Here is a 12,962-nt window from a genome sequence, read left to right as displayed (position 1 = left end):
TATGTGAGTTGTAGATTTAGTAATTTGTAATATATATGTTTGCTAGAATTTCATTTAAAAAAGGCTGTGTTTTGAGCGGAAGTGAAAATGTGACAAATTCATGAGACATGATTTTTCATGTACTAAAGACTGTAGTCTTTATTTTGGATGAAACCAGAAAAGACGAGGTATTTCCGTGTCCACAGTGTTTTAAATGTGAGTTAAAAAGACGTCTATATTTCATAAAGCAATAATTTAAACAATGCTGATAGGTAGCTGAAATACATTCAGGTAGTCCACAAGCTTTACATGCAAATAACAAAACTGTGTATAGTAACTAGCACTGTGCGTAAAATACAACACGTCTAAATTCCGACGAGACATTTCGTCCTCTCACAAACAACAAACACGGGATATGTTACAATTCACACATCCAGCATTGTTTTGACGACACAAACTTTAGAACAATATGCGTAACAGGTCAGGAATATTAAGGACAAGCCCCCCAACCCCCACCATCCCTCCCCCAATGCCCCTCTCATAAACCATATTGGTCCAAAACAAGTCAACTGTCTCTCCGCCGGTCTTTGTTTTCTTTCTTCATCTTCATCCTGCGGTTCTGAAACCAGATTTTCACCTGTCTTTCGGTCAAACTCAGGAGTCTCGCTATTTCATATCTACGGTCCCGGGGGAGGTACATGTTAAATAGAAATTCCTTTTCCAGTTCGAGGATTTGATGCTTTGTATACGGACAACGCTTTTTTCTGGTGGGCTTAGCGTGAAGCCAGTTGGATGATGGGTTATCTGGAAACGGGGTCAAAACCAGGAGATAGGACAGTTAGATAAATAGAATTTTAAATCAGACTTCAGTTACCGACTTTTCAGTTTGAGGAGGACATGATTCTCCTGCTTCTCTGCATGTTTGTTCATATAATCGTTTCGGGTTATTTTATTTCTGCACTGAAGAATTTGAGAAGCAATGATAGCGAATTTCAGATCCCATTCCTTTGAAATGTTCTATAGTTATACAATAAAGTCTAACAATCACTTCGAAGACGAAAATTATACAGAAAAATATTGAATATTATTAAACTGGTTGGTTGAATCTTACACTATCTGCTGTGTTTTATGTTCATTTTTGCACAAAACCAAGACTGTGGAGCGCAAAATAATATCTGTATCGTAATCCCATTAAAACTATTGTCGTTCATCTAAATTGTCCAGACTAAAATGTAAGTACTGGTTCGCTTACTTGCGTCTATCTCCCTCATTTCCTCTGCTGACCGAGCCTCTTCGATGGCTTTCGACGTAGATGTGGTTTCTGAGGGAATCTCCGCAGCAGACGCTTCGTTTCCAATGTCAGACAGAAGAGCTGCGTGCGTCTCCAAAGTTGTGCATTCAGCGCTCCCAATAAGTGGTTCGGGTTTTATCTCATAATGCATGGCAGTCGATGGTAATCCTGTTAAACACAGAGACGCGGAGACCGGATCCAACGCCCAAGAGCGCGTAAACATGCCATCGTTCTCCCCGCTTGTGTAATGGTGATGTATGTAGGTCGGAGTGGCTGTGGTTGGAGGGTGGGCCGGTACGGAATTCCAAGATCCACCAAAAATAGAAGATTTCGCCTGTAAAGGGCAAGACTCGTGTCCGCCATATTCGGTGAGCATCGCCTGCTCCACCCCTGCAGCTGATGAGAACCTCGGTGCCATATCTTCCTGCTCTGGAAGAACAGGCGGCTCAAGGTAATAACTTGTTCCCAACGTCGACATTGCACAAATGCAAAGACAAAAAAAAAAAAAAAAGTAATAGTACGTTAACGCCCTGAACTGGTTCGAAAAAACAGATTCATTGCATGTTAAGTGCTGCTATCCTGCACCAGCTGTGGGCTCAATGCGTCCAGCATGTTGAACCTTGCCCAAGACAGGATAGGGCGCCCCAAACACGTGACCGTGGGACAGAACAATAAATAATAAATCAGCCTGCTCCTCAAGTAAATGGCCACCATTTTCCCCACCATATTTTAATAGCAAATCCCTACGCGTTTATTGGGAAATATTGCTTTTTATAAGCAATAAACGTTCCCAGTTTTGTAAAGGAATCTTGAATTGGTGTAAACGAATATATATTTCTGATAGGGCGAACAGTGCCTTCGTTTGCAAAATAGCCAAAACAACCCATTCGTTTAAATCAGATTCATAAACAACTGGTAATGGGATGAATTATTCTCCAAAGTAAAATACTAATTTAATTATCTCTATAAAGGGAAAGAAAAATATGTCTCCCGTTTGTGGTTTGCATATGAACTATTTTCAAGTCTTCTTTACGAAAATAGAACAAGTAGAGATTTTTAAAGTATCACTGGAGATTACAAAATCAAAACATTCGGAGGAACAACTTTTAAAGTGCACATTGATGATGTCTGCAGGGCAGTGGGTCTAATGAAGGCAACCTAAAACGGAAAGTGGGGTGAGGTTATTTGGGTGCTATTTAACAGTCCTTTTATCACGGGCAATTTGGTTGTTTTTCTTCAGGTTACAACCTGGCTGTCTAAGCTAAATATCACCAATAAACCTCAGCCTTTGTGTCCTTTTTCTGGAGCAAGCAGACGCATCCGGCATTTCCTTTGGCGAGGAAACTGGCGGACTGCAATGATCATAACCGAGGCCTTGTCTGTGCTTTCCTATCTATTGGACATTCCCCCAGCCCCCATCTTCATTTGCTGTTATTTAGATCATTTGCAAAGATGGTCTTAAATCGTTGTCATGGTGAGAAGTCGATATCTCTAAATGGACTCAAATAAGAAGATTGGAATAAAAGTTAAAGACATAAAATCAAGAGAAATCTTTACGCAAAAAGGTAAAACACTTTATTGTGCTTTTTTTGGGAAAATATATAAAATAAATAATGCATTTGGTTTGAAGCACTGACACCAACTTATGAATAAATACGACCAGTATTTCGTAGTGACTCACTTTCACGATGCGACGAGTTTTACTGAGGTAATCAAGGCAGTTTCGTGTTGTGGGAGAAATAGAATAGCCCAACAACATGAGACTACCTAAACCACTCAACAGCCCGCTCTCCTCTTCAAAACTAATGTGTTTTTAACGTGTTGAGGTATGACATTTGTGTCCTCTCCCACCATATCAGGTCCTATACCGGTGAGAATTTTGGAAATCTGAAGCAGCGCCAAAGACGCTCAGACAGATTTTACTGTCTGATCTTTGCGCTATTTTTTTTTTTTTACAACATTTTGTAACTATCTATAAATCCCTTCACTAGGACATTATAAATGAAGGCATATCTATCTTGAAGTCATAAATGGTTTGGTATTTTGCACACAAGAAGCCCCTTTTTCAATGATTTGGGACAATTAAACAAACGCTGCCTCTTCTCAGAGAGTGACGTCTGGTGTCAAGGACAAAAGCAACGAGGTGTGAACATCCGCCAGACATCTAGATATTACGAGAAACATCATCCTCCAGACTGTATGAACAAAAAGAAGCAAGATTTATTCACTGCACATCTCTGTGTTCCCAAATAAAATAAGAAGTCTACCGTTGCAGGGATGGTTTTATTAATTTGACCAGCAAAATGTGCAAATATTCATCAGACCTCATGGGTTCTTTATCTGTCACAGAAAGGCCTACATGTCACTGCACTGGTATCCAAAGGATTAGCATGCAGGGTCCAATGGTTTACTCAGATTGAATGGCATAATACATGTTGTACAACATGTACAAGCCTGAAGCTCACATTCATTCTGAACAGATTTAATACAGTGGTTCAACGTTACAAATGGAGCAATTCCTACATACATATCCACGACAAAATAAAAACAAACGTCTAAAATAAGAAGAAAAAAAATAACAGGAATCAATAAGTTAGCAGTAGGGTGTTATTTTTTTTCCATGGACATTTTCACAGTTGGGTGGGAGTGGGGGGTGTGGGGGTGGGGGCTCTGCAAAGCGCCCCTGCCATGGATTGAGGAGGGCGCCAAAGACGCAGACAGTCTCACGAGAAATTGAAGTTGCTGGAGAGCTCTCGGATCCTGTTCTCCCGGCTCATTTTTTTCAGTTTCATCCTCCTGTTTTGGAACCAGATTTTGACTTGCCTGTCAGTGAGGTGCACACTGCGGCTGATCTCCAGACGACGCTCTCTTGTCAAGTACATGTTGAAGAGAAACTCCTTCTCCAGCTCCAGAGTCTGGTGCTTGGTGTAAGGGCAGCGCTTCTTTCGGCCGCTCTTTGCTGTCAGCCAATTGGCCGTACTTTCCATTTTCCCATCTCCTAGGATAAAATTAGAGATAATATTAGGCAACAGGTGTGATTAGAAAATTAAATTTGGAGCGAATGTCACCATTTGGAGAAAATTATGGACAAATGCAATTTTATTGAAAAATAAAACAATATCCGGCGTGTCAAATTATCATTCTTTAAAAAAACAGTAGTAGAATTTGGTATACACATTTTTGATTCAATTTTTTACTGCAATATCACATGGTGTGAAACCGCAAAAACGTATGATTTCTGTCTTTTGCTTGAATTTGACTACATTTTACGCACAAGCACACGACCGCTGGGACCCAGGATTTTACCAAAAACTTCCCCCCTCAAGGAGCCTCGACCACCTTAGCGTTGAGCCAAGTCCCCTTTTTTTCCAGACTTCAAACATTAAAACCACACCTGAGCCTCACTGTATTTCCTAGATAAGGTGGTTAGAGCTATTTATATTAACCCGGGGATGATTAATGTGCATTTAATTGATCAAAACCTCAGTGTTAAAATTGCAGCTGCATTTAGCTAATAAAGCGCAATAGCTCAGATGATTGACTCTGATTGGCTAAGTCATCGTCTGTTTCTGCTCATGCCTGTAAAACCTGTAAATAAACTCGTACCTGGGAGTGTCAGAGCGTTGACCTAAATAGCTACACTCTTGTAGAACCTAAGCGTCACCCCCGCAGTCGCCTAAGGTTAGATATCAAAGGACACTAAAACAAATGCACCCGTCCTGTTTGTCGTCTACAATGTGTGTCGATTGTTCACCTTTCCCAGTCTTTTCTTGACATTCCACTGTGCATGTCTCAGCGGACTCAGGAGAGGAAGAGCTTTCCGTGGAGAGCCGGTTGTCCTCCTCTCCGGCCGGAGCGCAGGGCGCGGGGACAGGCGCCTCCTCGTGGCTCTCCTGTCGCTCCTGCTCCACAGACGCAGGCTGTGAATGGGATTGCCGGCTGTCCAAACGCGAAGGTCGTTGCAGGGTAAAGTGGTTGGCGTTTGGTTGGGCGTCATGGTAAAGTCTGGAGGACGTGTAGGTCTGAGACAGGCGGAAGTAACCCGGGACCGGTAAGGTGCTGCCGGTCACCGGGCACGGCGCGGTCGAGTAGGAAATGTCATCTACTGTCGTTCCTTTAGGACATTTGTCTGACTCATAAAGACAGTATGAGCTCTCCTCTTTTATACTCGGGGAGAATGAACACTGAGCCATATGCTGACTGTTGGACTGATCCACTCTGCAGGATCTAGACGTTTCCAGCCAAGTCTCCATCCCTTGAACATACGAAGCCGAAGAAGGGATCACGTTCTGGGCGTTTGATTCGTTGCGCTTACCGATCCCTGGGAAACACGAGCTGCCGGATAGTCCATACGAATATTCCGACGCTGATGGCAAATAAACCCCGTTACTTTGGTAATACGGACCACTGTCGGCTCTCACGTTAATTAATGAGTCCACGAAAAAAGAATTTCCAGCTTGATTGTTGGGGCATGTCATCGTTGTGGGATAATTTGACGGAGGATGAAGATAGCCCTTTCTGGCTGACATTTCTTGTGCAAAACATTGCTGAATAATTACCGATACTTACGCTTCTCACTGTAGCCTGTAGCCAATTAAAACACCAGGCGACCGCAGACTCCTCCCACAGCTCCACTGTGTCGTATATTTTGCTTTAAGATAAGTAAAAAAGAAAACTACGAGGGGAAATTGGTGCATCAGAGGATTTTTAGTTAAAATCTTTATTTAAAAAAATTAATATAAGAGCCAACAAAACTCGATCTTCACTGGAGCCGTAGCTGCTTGTTCAGTTTCAACAATAAGCCCTGTTTGGAGACTCAGTTGTTGATAGCTGTCTAACAATTATTCACAATGCATAGCTTTATGGCCACTTTTACAGCACTGTAAAAATGAAGGGTTCTAGAGGTGCCTCTGAGAAGCACAGGGTACATTAAAAAAATATAAAAGGTCCTGCGTGACTCTTTCTCAGAGAGACTTTTCATTCTTCTTTTTGTGCTTCGATTGTTCTATTTTTTTTTCTTTTTCTTTAATAAAACAGGGACAGACCAAAATCAAAACGGGTTATGTTGGTCAAAGCCTTCGACAAACATGTGAGACAAACCTTGTTCCAGAGTCCTGGTATTTGTCAGACTGTGGTGTGAATTTGTTTGGGTACATGTTGTGATCGCGTGTAGACAAAATTTCCTGCAAATGTTCTGTTGAGTGTTCAGAGAGGTGACACGCATGCAGGCACGTTGAAATCAAGGTGAACAATGCCCTGGAACTCCATTCATTCTCAATATTTGCTTTTCATATTAGACATACTGCAAGACTGTTCGTCGATAAGGAATTTACTTATTATCTCCCTAAGGTACAGATGGCAAATAATATTTTAGAATTTTTATTGTCACGATTATTCAAAAAAATATGTATAATTTTATTTTTGTTCGAATCATCGCCTCTTATTTCTAATTTTATTCAGCAACCAAATATTATTTTAAAATCTAATTTTTTTTAATCAGTTGAAAACTATTTCCGATTATAGTATTTGTCCTTTTCGTGACATTTTGGAGACTGCAGGGCCAGGCGTCGGAGTTTGAGGTAAGGAGAAAATATTAACACCAACAACTACGCGCAACTAAAAACCAACAAAAATATGGCAGCAGTCCAGGGAAGTTCATGAATGGCTTAAGAGCGACCGATGTTTAATTATAGCTTTTTATTTTTAAATTTATATAAACAAGTTGGATTTGGCCCATTACGTAAAACTACCCCGTTATACACGTAAATAAAATCCTCTGATATCATGTGGTTCGTGCTGCAAAAGGAACAACCTCCTCCAAAACACAAATTGTTTTCCCGGGTTAAAATAGTTAAAATATTTATAAACTCAGGAATATAGCAAGCGTTATAAACGAGTTTATAACACAGACCTGCAGATTTAGTTCAGCATAAAATGTCTCCAAAGATGGGTTTACATTGAGATATAACATCCATCTCCATTTTCCTATAAGCCTGGAGCCATAAAGTCTAGAATGAGAGCTACAGTTTATGTACAGCCATTTTACATGGCGTCAGACCTGCTTCCGTCTACCTCCAGTGAGTGATAATAAACATTTATCCTCTTTGATATTTGCTGCAATAATCAGAATACAATGTCGGCAAGTTGTCCCTATATTATTTAAATGGAACTTTTGAATCCACCGAGTCAATTCGTGAAAGAAATGCGAGCAAAGTCGTGAAAATTTGAGTCAAAATGTGTGTGTGTTTGTGTGTGTGGGGGGGGGGGTCGCCGTCAGTCAGTGTGGACTGACAGTCACTCATAATGACGCGCAGGACACGCTCACGTTACAACAAACGGCAACTTAATGACAACAGGAGACATTATCCAGTCTTTTTTTTTCCTAATGTGTGCATACGTTTATATAATAGCTGATATAGTAAAATTTCTAAACAACGTAAATCAGTTCTGATTTTACAAAATGTAGAATAATTCACTTTTAATGGTGGGTGCGGATTATAAAAGTTACTGAGCCACAAATTATTTGGAATGAAGGCCCTTGTGATCATATTTCTCAGGGCGCATTAGTCACTCGAGGCCTAACGACTGCGCAACCTGAGAACTTCAATTTAATTTGATGCTCAAAGAAACAAGTGTTTTTTCTTGAAGTTACAATTTACTGTTGGTAACTTTACGTCTTCCCTGATCACGAGATGTATTTGGGGGGAAAAACACCTTGTTAATAGGTCAAATTTCCAGATCACGATAAATCGGAATTAACTCTTTAAAAATAAAGGAAATTTAAACCCCACTGTCTCAAATCACATTTAAATCCCCGAAGACATCAGTTTTTGTGCCTACCTGAAATCCTGGGGTGATGACGTCTTTCGCAGCGGCAACTTCTTTTATATCTAAATTCTCGGCAATGACATTGATCTGAGCAGCGCCACCCAGTGGCCGAATGCAGCAGACCGAGGATGCGACACCAACAGTGATGGCAGAATATTCCTACCAAGGTAAGATGCTGAAACAAATGACGCTGGGAAGGTCCGAGGACCCAAGTTTTCAATGGTCCCAGCCGCTGGTTTTCTACCCCTTAGTCACAGTTAATAACCTTGGTCTCAGACGCTTTATTGCACTACTCTCCAAATGCTCCAGACGAATCCGCGTTTTATGGCCAAGTTACTGGAGCAACTGGGAGGATGTGCAGCAATCAAAGCGGAATTCCTGGGAGCCTCTCAGGATGTACGGTATAAGGAAGGCATCAGGACCCTTATTAGATTATGGCAGGCCATTCAAGTTGTTTTCAAGGCCTGGTGGTCGATAAAAAGCCACCTGAACTCGATTTTACACATTTTTTTGATGCACGTATTCAGCATACTTTCTTTTACAGGTTGTCATAAATTCCTTTATTTTCTAATGGCTGTTTGTTTAATATCCAACATATGTAGAGTATTTGGATTAAACTGCATCAGAAAATAGACACAACAGCATAGGTGAGTAATGAGTGCGATGGCGTCCCGAACCCCGTCCTTTTTATTTACTCTAATGATGTCATGTCACTGTCTCATGGGCTGACGCAGGCATGAGTTAGGGCTAAGGATTGAAAATTGCCATTCAACAACCGATCTGATGAGAGCGCGGTCGTACAAACACATTCCTTGCAAGCAGGGGCAGCATTGGAACATGTTCAAATATTCACACAACTATCAGTTTTGTTTGTGTAACGAGGCAGAGACGCTTGGTTCAAAATTGCAAATTACAAATGAAATAAATAAACCCACTGTTTGATATCAAATAGTATGGGTCACAATGGATAACATTTTCTGCCCTTAGGGGTAACGGCATCGAAGCACGCACATCACGCATCCCCAACGATGGACGTGCTGGCATATAAAACAAAAATACGGTGTTATGTTTCATTTGGGGGGGGGTGTTCTTTTATTAGTGAATTGCCTTCCACAATAATCCAACATTCCGGTCAAGAACGCAACAAAACCCCTGTCCTGAAGGTCCGGAGCGGATGTTACACATCATGAAAATCCGTTTTAAATGCATTAAATGGGGATCAGAGTATTCTCTGAATACTGTTTTTTGTTTGTTTGTTTATTTAGATCAGGGAGTCTTATTTTTCATTTCAAAATACTACAAAACAGTTTCCCATTGCCAGAGATGTATTTGAAAAATAACATCAAAGAGAAAGGACAGAGTGAATTGATTTCTGGTCACAAAGGTTTCGTGTGCTTGCGTAAATTTGGGTAAGCAATATAAATTTCAGGGGAAAATTAGGACAATTATTCGAAATGCAACACAACCATCTCCGTTTGTATTAAAAATAACCCAAAGAGAAAATCCTGCACATCTGAATTAGCACCATACACGAAAACCACTTTTAAAAAATGAAAATGTTTGATTATCATGTTGATCAAGAAAAATAACAGGCCAATAATAATAATAATAATAATAATAATAATAATAATAATAATAATAATAATAATAATAATAATAATAATAATAATAATAATAATAATAATAATAATAATAGAGCAAACTGCGTTTCGTGAAAAAAATTGTGAGGAGAAATCTGGCTTAAAAAAGTCAATCCCGTCAAGATAGAGTTGTGAATTGTAGATGGGGTAGGTGGGAGGCATTGTGACAGTCTTTGTTCACTTTTTACAGCAGGGGGTTTGTCGTGTAGTACTGTAAACGATCTCTGTTGAGTTTCTTCTCCTTCATCCTCCTGTTCTGAAACCAGATTTTGACCTGGCGATCAGTCAGATTAAGCATCCGTGAGAGATGCAGGCGCTTCTCTTTGTTGATGTAAACGCTGAAAAAGAACTCCCTTTCCAGTTCCCTGATTTGATACTTTGAATATGGACATCTCTTCTTGCGCGTCCTCTGACCACCTGAAAGATGAATGAGGCGAAGGTCACCGTCAGATATTACACAGTCATCGCTGCGACATGAAACCATCTGTCTGTTTCCTGCTATGAAGCAGCATGGTGGTCTAGCTGGAGTTTGGAGTTCAAGTGTTTCCCTTTTCTCAGGCCTACATGACCGAGATTTATACGCGGAGACTGGACTTGATAGTGGGACATGTTGGGCATGAAAGACTGCATGTCGGAAGTAGTGAAACTTACTGAAGTCTGTAAAACCATACTGGTTTAAGAGCGAGGGTGTGGGCGCAAACTAAACACTCATGAGTATCATATATCTGATATGCTTGTATTGTCCGCGTTTGATTTCGTTGTGCGTAAAGGGCTGCTGTTTTAGCGTTATAGTGAAACAAATTTCAAGAAAAGCAGATGTTGAATTAAATCCTCGCAAATCCAGTCAATTTGTTAACATTTATCTCAAATGGGGAGCAGCGATTGAACGTAACTCTACACCGATTTCACATTAAAATTCCTGAGCAGCCCACTGAAGTTAATGATTCGAATTCTAAACGCATTACACAGCAAAACATTAGATATGTAAAAGAAATATGATTGAGATATTATGAATATATATAATATATATATACATTATAATCATACCTAAGCAAATTTGGGAGATTCATCAAGTATCACAAATATCTGCATTTTGATTGGAAGTGCATCATCTAAAATTATTTGATGCACAATGAAGTGCCCAAAGTATCACAAAGACATTCGAGTTGAGATCTTGTTTAAAATATTGAACGACAAACTTAACGCCAAAGTCCTCACGGCCAATTTCAATCCCAAGCACGTGATCTTGCCGTTTATAACGTAGTTTTGTTACAGGGTAAATCGGCAGGGCCTCCATAAACCTACGTGCTTATAAAACAGCATATAAAAAGCTTTAAGAGCAACGCGTTAGATTTTTCTCCTCGCCCTACTTACTGCTGCTTTTGCTCTGTTTCTCCTCGCTGTGTCCGGAGGACGACTTGGGGCTGAAGCTCTCCGCCGAGTCCGAGCCCGGGTGCGCCGGAGCGGGGCTGCTTTTGGCGGCGTGCTTGTCCGCGTCTGCCGCTTGTGCTGTCAGCGTCGTGCTGCTCTCCGAGTTCCCATACGCGGTGTCGAAAAACTGATCGAACGCCTGCGGTAGGACGCCGTTCCTGCCAACGCTGCCATAGAAGCTGGACGCTGCGTTGGAGGAGCCGGGGTGGGTCGATCCGGAGCTGCTTTTCATTAGAATGTCTCCACCGCGAGAGGTCGGGTTCGTCCAGCCGTCCCTGTGCACCATGTCCTCGGTGTAGCAGTGTGACAGGCTGCCCCTGCTGTGGTGCCATTTACTGGAGGTATCGATCCCATAGTCTCTGAAAGCCACATCTCTCACGGACGGAACCTGTGGAAGGGCTGAGGACTGGTAGGGGTATGTCATGGGGCAAGAGGACTGGCTCTGGGTTAAATAATGAGGGAGACCCGAGAAGTCGGTTCCGGAGACGTAATAAGTGCAGCTTGGTAAATACATACTGGAGCCAGAGATGTGCTCATCAAAATCCATATTCCGCTGTTGCAAACGTCTTATAAAAATCCTCCCATAGTTCCTCTGCGGCGCTGCGCTCCAGTCACTTTGAGGCAGACTGGTGGAGCAGAAATCCTTAGACGTACAAGCTGACGTGGGGATCCATGTCTATCCATTCCTGAGGGCCAAAGCCATGTGACCACTGGCACAAAATGACAGATAGCCTACGCCTCAACGTGTAGGTTACACGAGTTCATGCTTTTATAAAGTAGGCCTTTGGCTGCATTAGGGGAAAAATTTTAAGGGAGTTTTACATCAACTTGAATTTGGGCTACTTTGAAAGAGCTGATTTTTTTTTTTTTTTTTGGAAACACGGGATGTTTTAGTTTGTATAACTTATAGGTGGGGTTACTTCTATCTGGACTCTCATCGTTAAACACTTTACGAGGAGGAATAAAGCGGAAAGTTACTTAACCTCACTATTTTTTTTGCACCTTTAATTAGTTTTTTAGCTAAATTTCACCTTTACCTTTAACCTCAGTGCTGACGCGCCTGAAACATTTTAGAGATGACATTTAGATTTTGCGCGTAACGTTTAATCCATGTGCCACAAATAACATTTTATAGGCCAAACTAGAGAACTTGTGAAGTTTCATATGACGATCATAACTGAGCTCTTACCTACAAGCACGTTTGTTGATTTGGAAGCTTTTGTGATTAATCGAATCTATATTTGCGCGTCGCTGAGCCACTCGCAGGTATGGATTCGTTGTCACCCTATATAAATTTAACCTCTGTCTATATATAATCTATCCCACAAGTGGCGGAGTAATGCGAGTCATGCCTGCTCTTGTCAGGCATCAGTCTCGTTTGGACTCAGAAACAATAGTTTGAACGGACAAGAGGGGCGATCCTTCTTATATAGCTGCTGTAGAATTTCCCCGAGTCAGCACTTTGAGGATCATTACAAATGAAAACCTTCAAGGGACCATCTTTTCAAAATTGCAAGCATTTCTTTCTTGCAGGACCTAAATGTGACCATATGTGTTTTAATTGCATGCTGGTTTCGTCGTCCTTGGAGCGTAAAAGTTTATTTTTAATTACCCCATGTGTTGGACTGAACCACCAAAACTCATAAAGATTATCATTGTGTTGCAAAAAATAAAATGTGATGAAAATTAGACGAGGACCAGATTCATCCTTAAAGAAGTTCATGTGAGGGGATCGGATGATACACACGCAGCCAAATAGAATGCTTGATAAAAACAGTTGACAGACTTATGAA

At 41.1% G+C, this 12,962-nt stretch overlaps 3 protein-coding genes across 3 annotated transcripts; all 3 read right to left on the bottom strand.

Annotated features, from left to right (window-relative positions):
- Positions 1-523: 523 nt before the first annotated feature.
- On the bottom strand, positions 524-1,874 carry hoxa9b (homeobox A9b). The gene is made up of 2 exons (XM_068324192.1): positions 1,232-1,874; positions 524-783 (listed from the first exon to the last, which is right to left on the bottom strand). Exons 1-2 carry the CDS (start codon positions 1,746-1,748, stop codon positions 545-547), a joined length of 756 nt encoding a protein of 251 aa, XP_068180293.1. The 5' UTR covers positions 1,749-1,874; the 3' UTR covers positions 524-544.
- Positions 1,875-2,835: 961 nt separating this feature from the next.
- Positions 2,836-6,695, bottom strand: hoxa10b (homeobox A10b). The gene is made up of 2 exons (XM_068324543.1): positions 5,025-6,695; positions 2,836-4,268 (listed from the first exon to the last, which is right to left on the bottom strand). Exons 1-2 carry the CDS (start codon positions 5,797-5,799, stop codon positions 3,994-3,996), a joined length of 1,050 nt encoding a protein of 349 aa, XP_068180644.1. The 5' UTR covers positions 5,800-6,695; the 3' UTR covers positions 2,836-3,993.
- A 1,964-nt stretch (positions 6,696-8,659) lies between these two features.
- hoxa11b (homeobox A11b) lies at positions 8,660-12,575 on the bottom strand. The gene is made up of 2 exons (XM_068324544.1): positions 11,113-12,575; positions 8,660-10,155 (listed from the first exon to the last, which is right to left on the bottom strand). The coding sequence occupies exons 1-2, from the start codon at positions 11,714-11,716 to the stop codon at positions 9,923-9,925; spliced, it is 837 nt and encodes a 278-aa protein (XP_068180645.1). The 5' UTR covers positions 11,717-12,575; the 3' UTR covers positions 8,660-9,922.
- Between the last annotated feature and the right edge of the window lie 387 nt (positions 12,576-12,962).

The sequence above is a fragment of the Antennarius striatus genome, chromosome 9, assembly GCF_040054535.1.
Source record: "Antennarius striatus isolate MH-2024 chromosome 9, ASM4005453v1, whole genome shotgun sequence".
Classification (NCBI taxonomy): Eukaryota; Metazoa; Chordata; class Actinopteri; order Lophiiformes; family Antennariidae; genus Antennarius; species Antennarius striatus.
The sequence above is the reverse complement of the archived record's forward strand: the minus strand, read 5'-3'. Positions and strand labels throughout refer to the sequence as shown.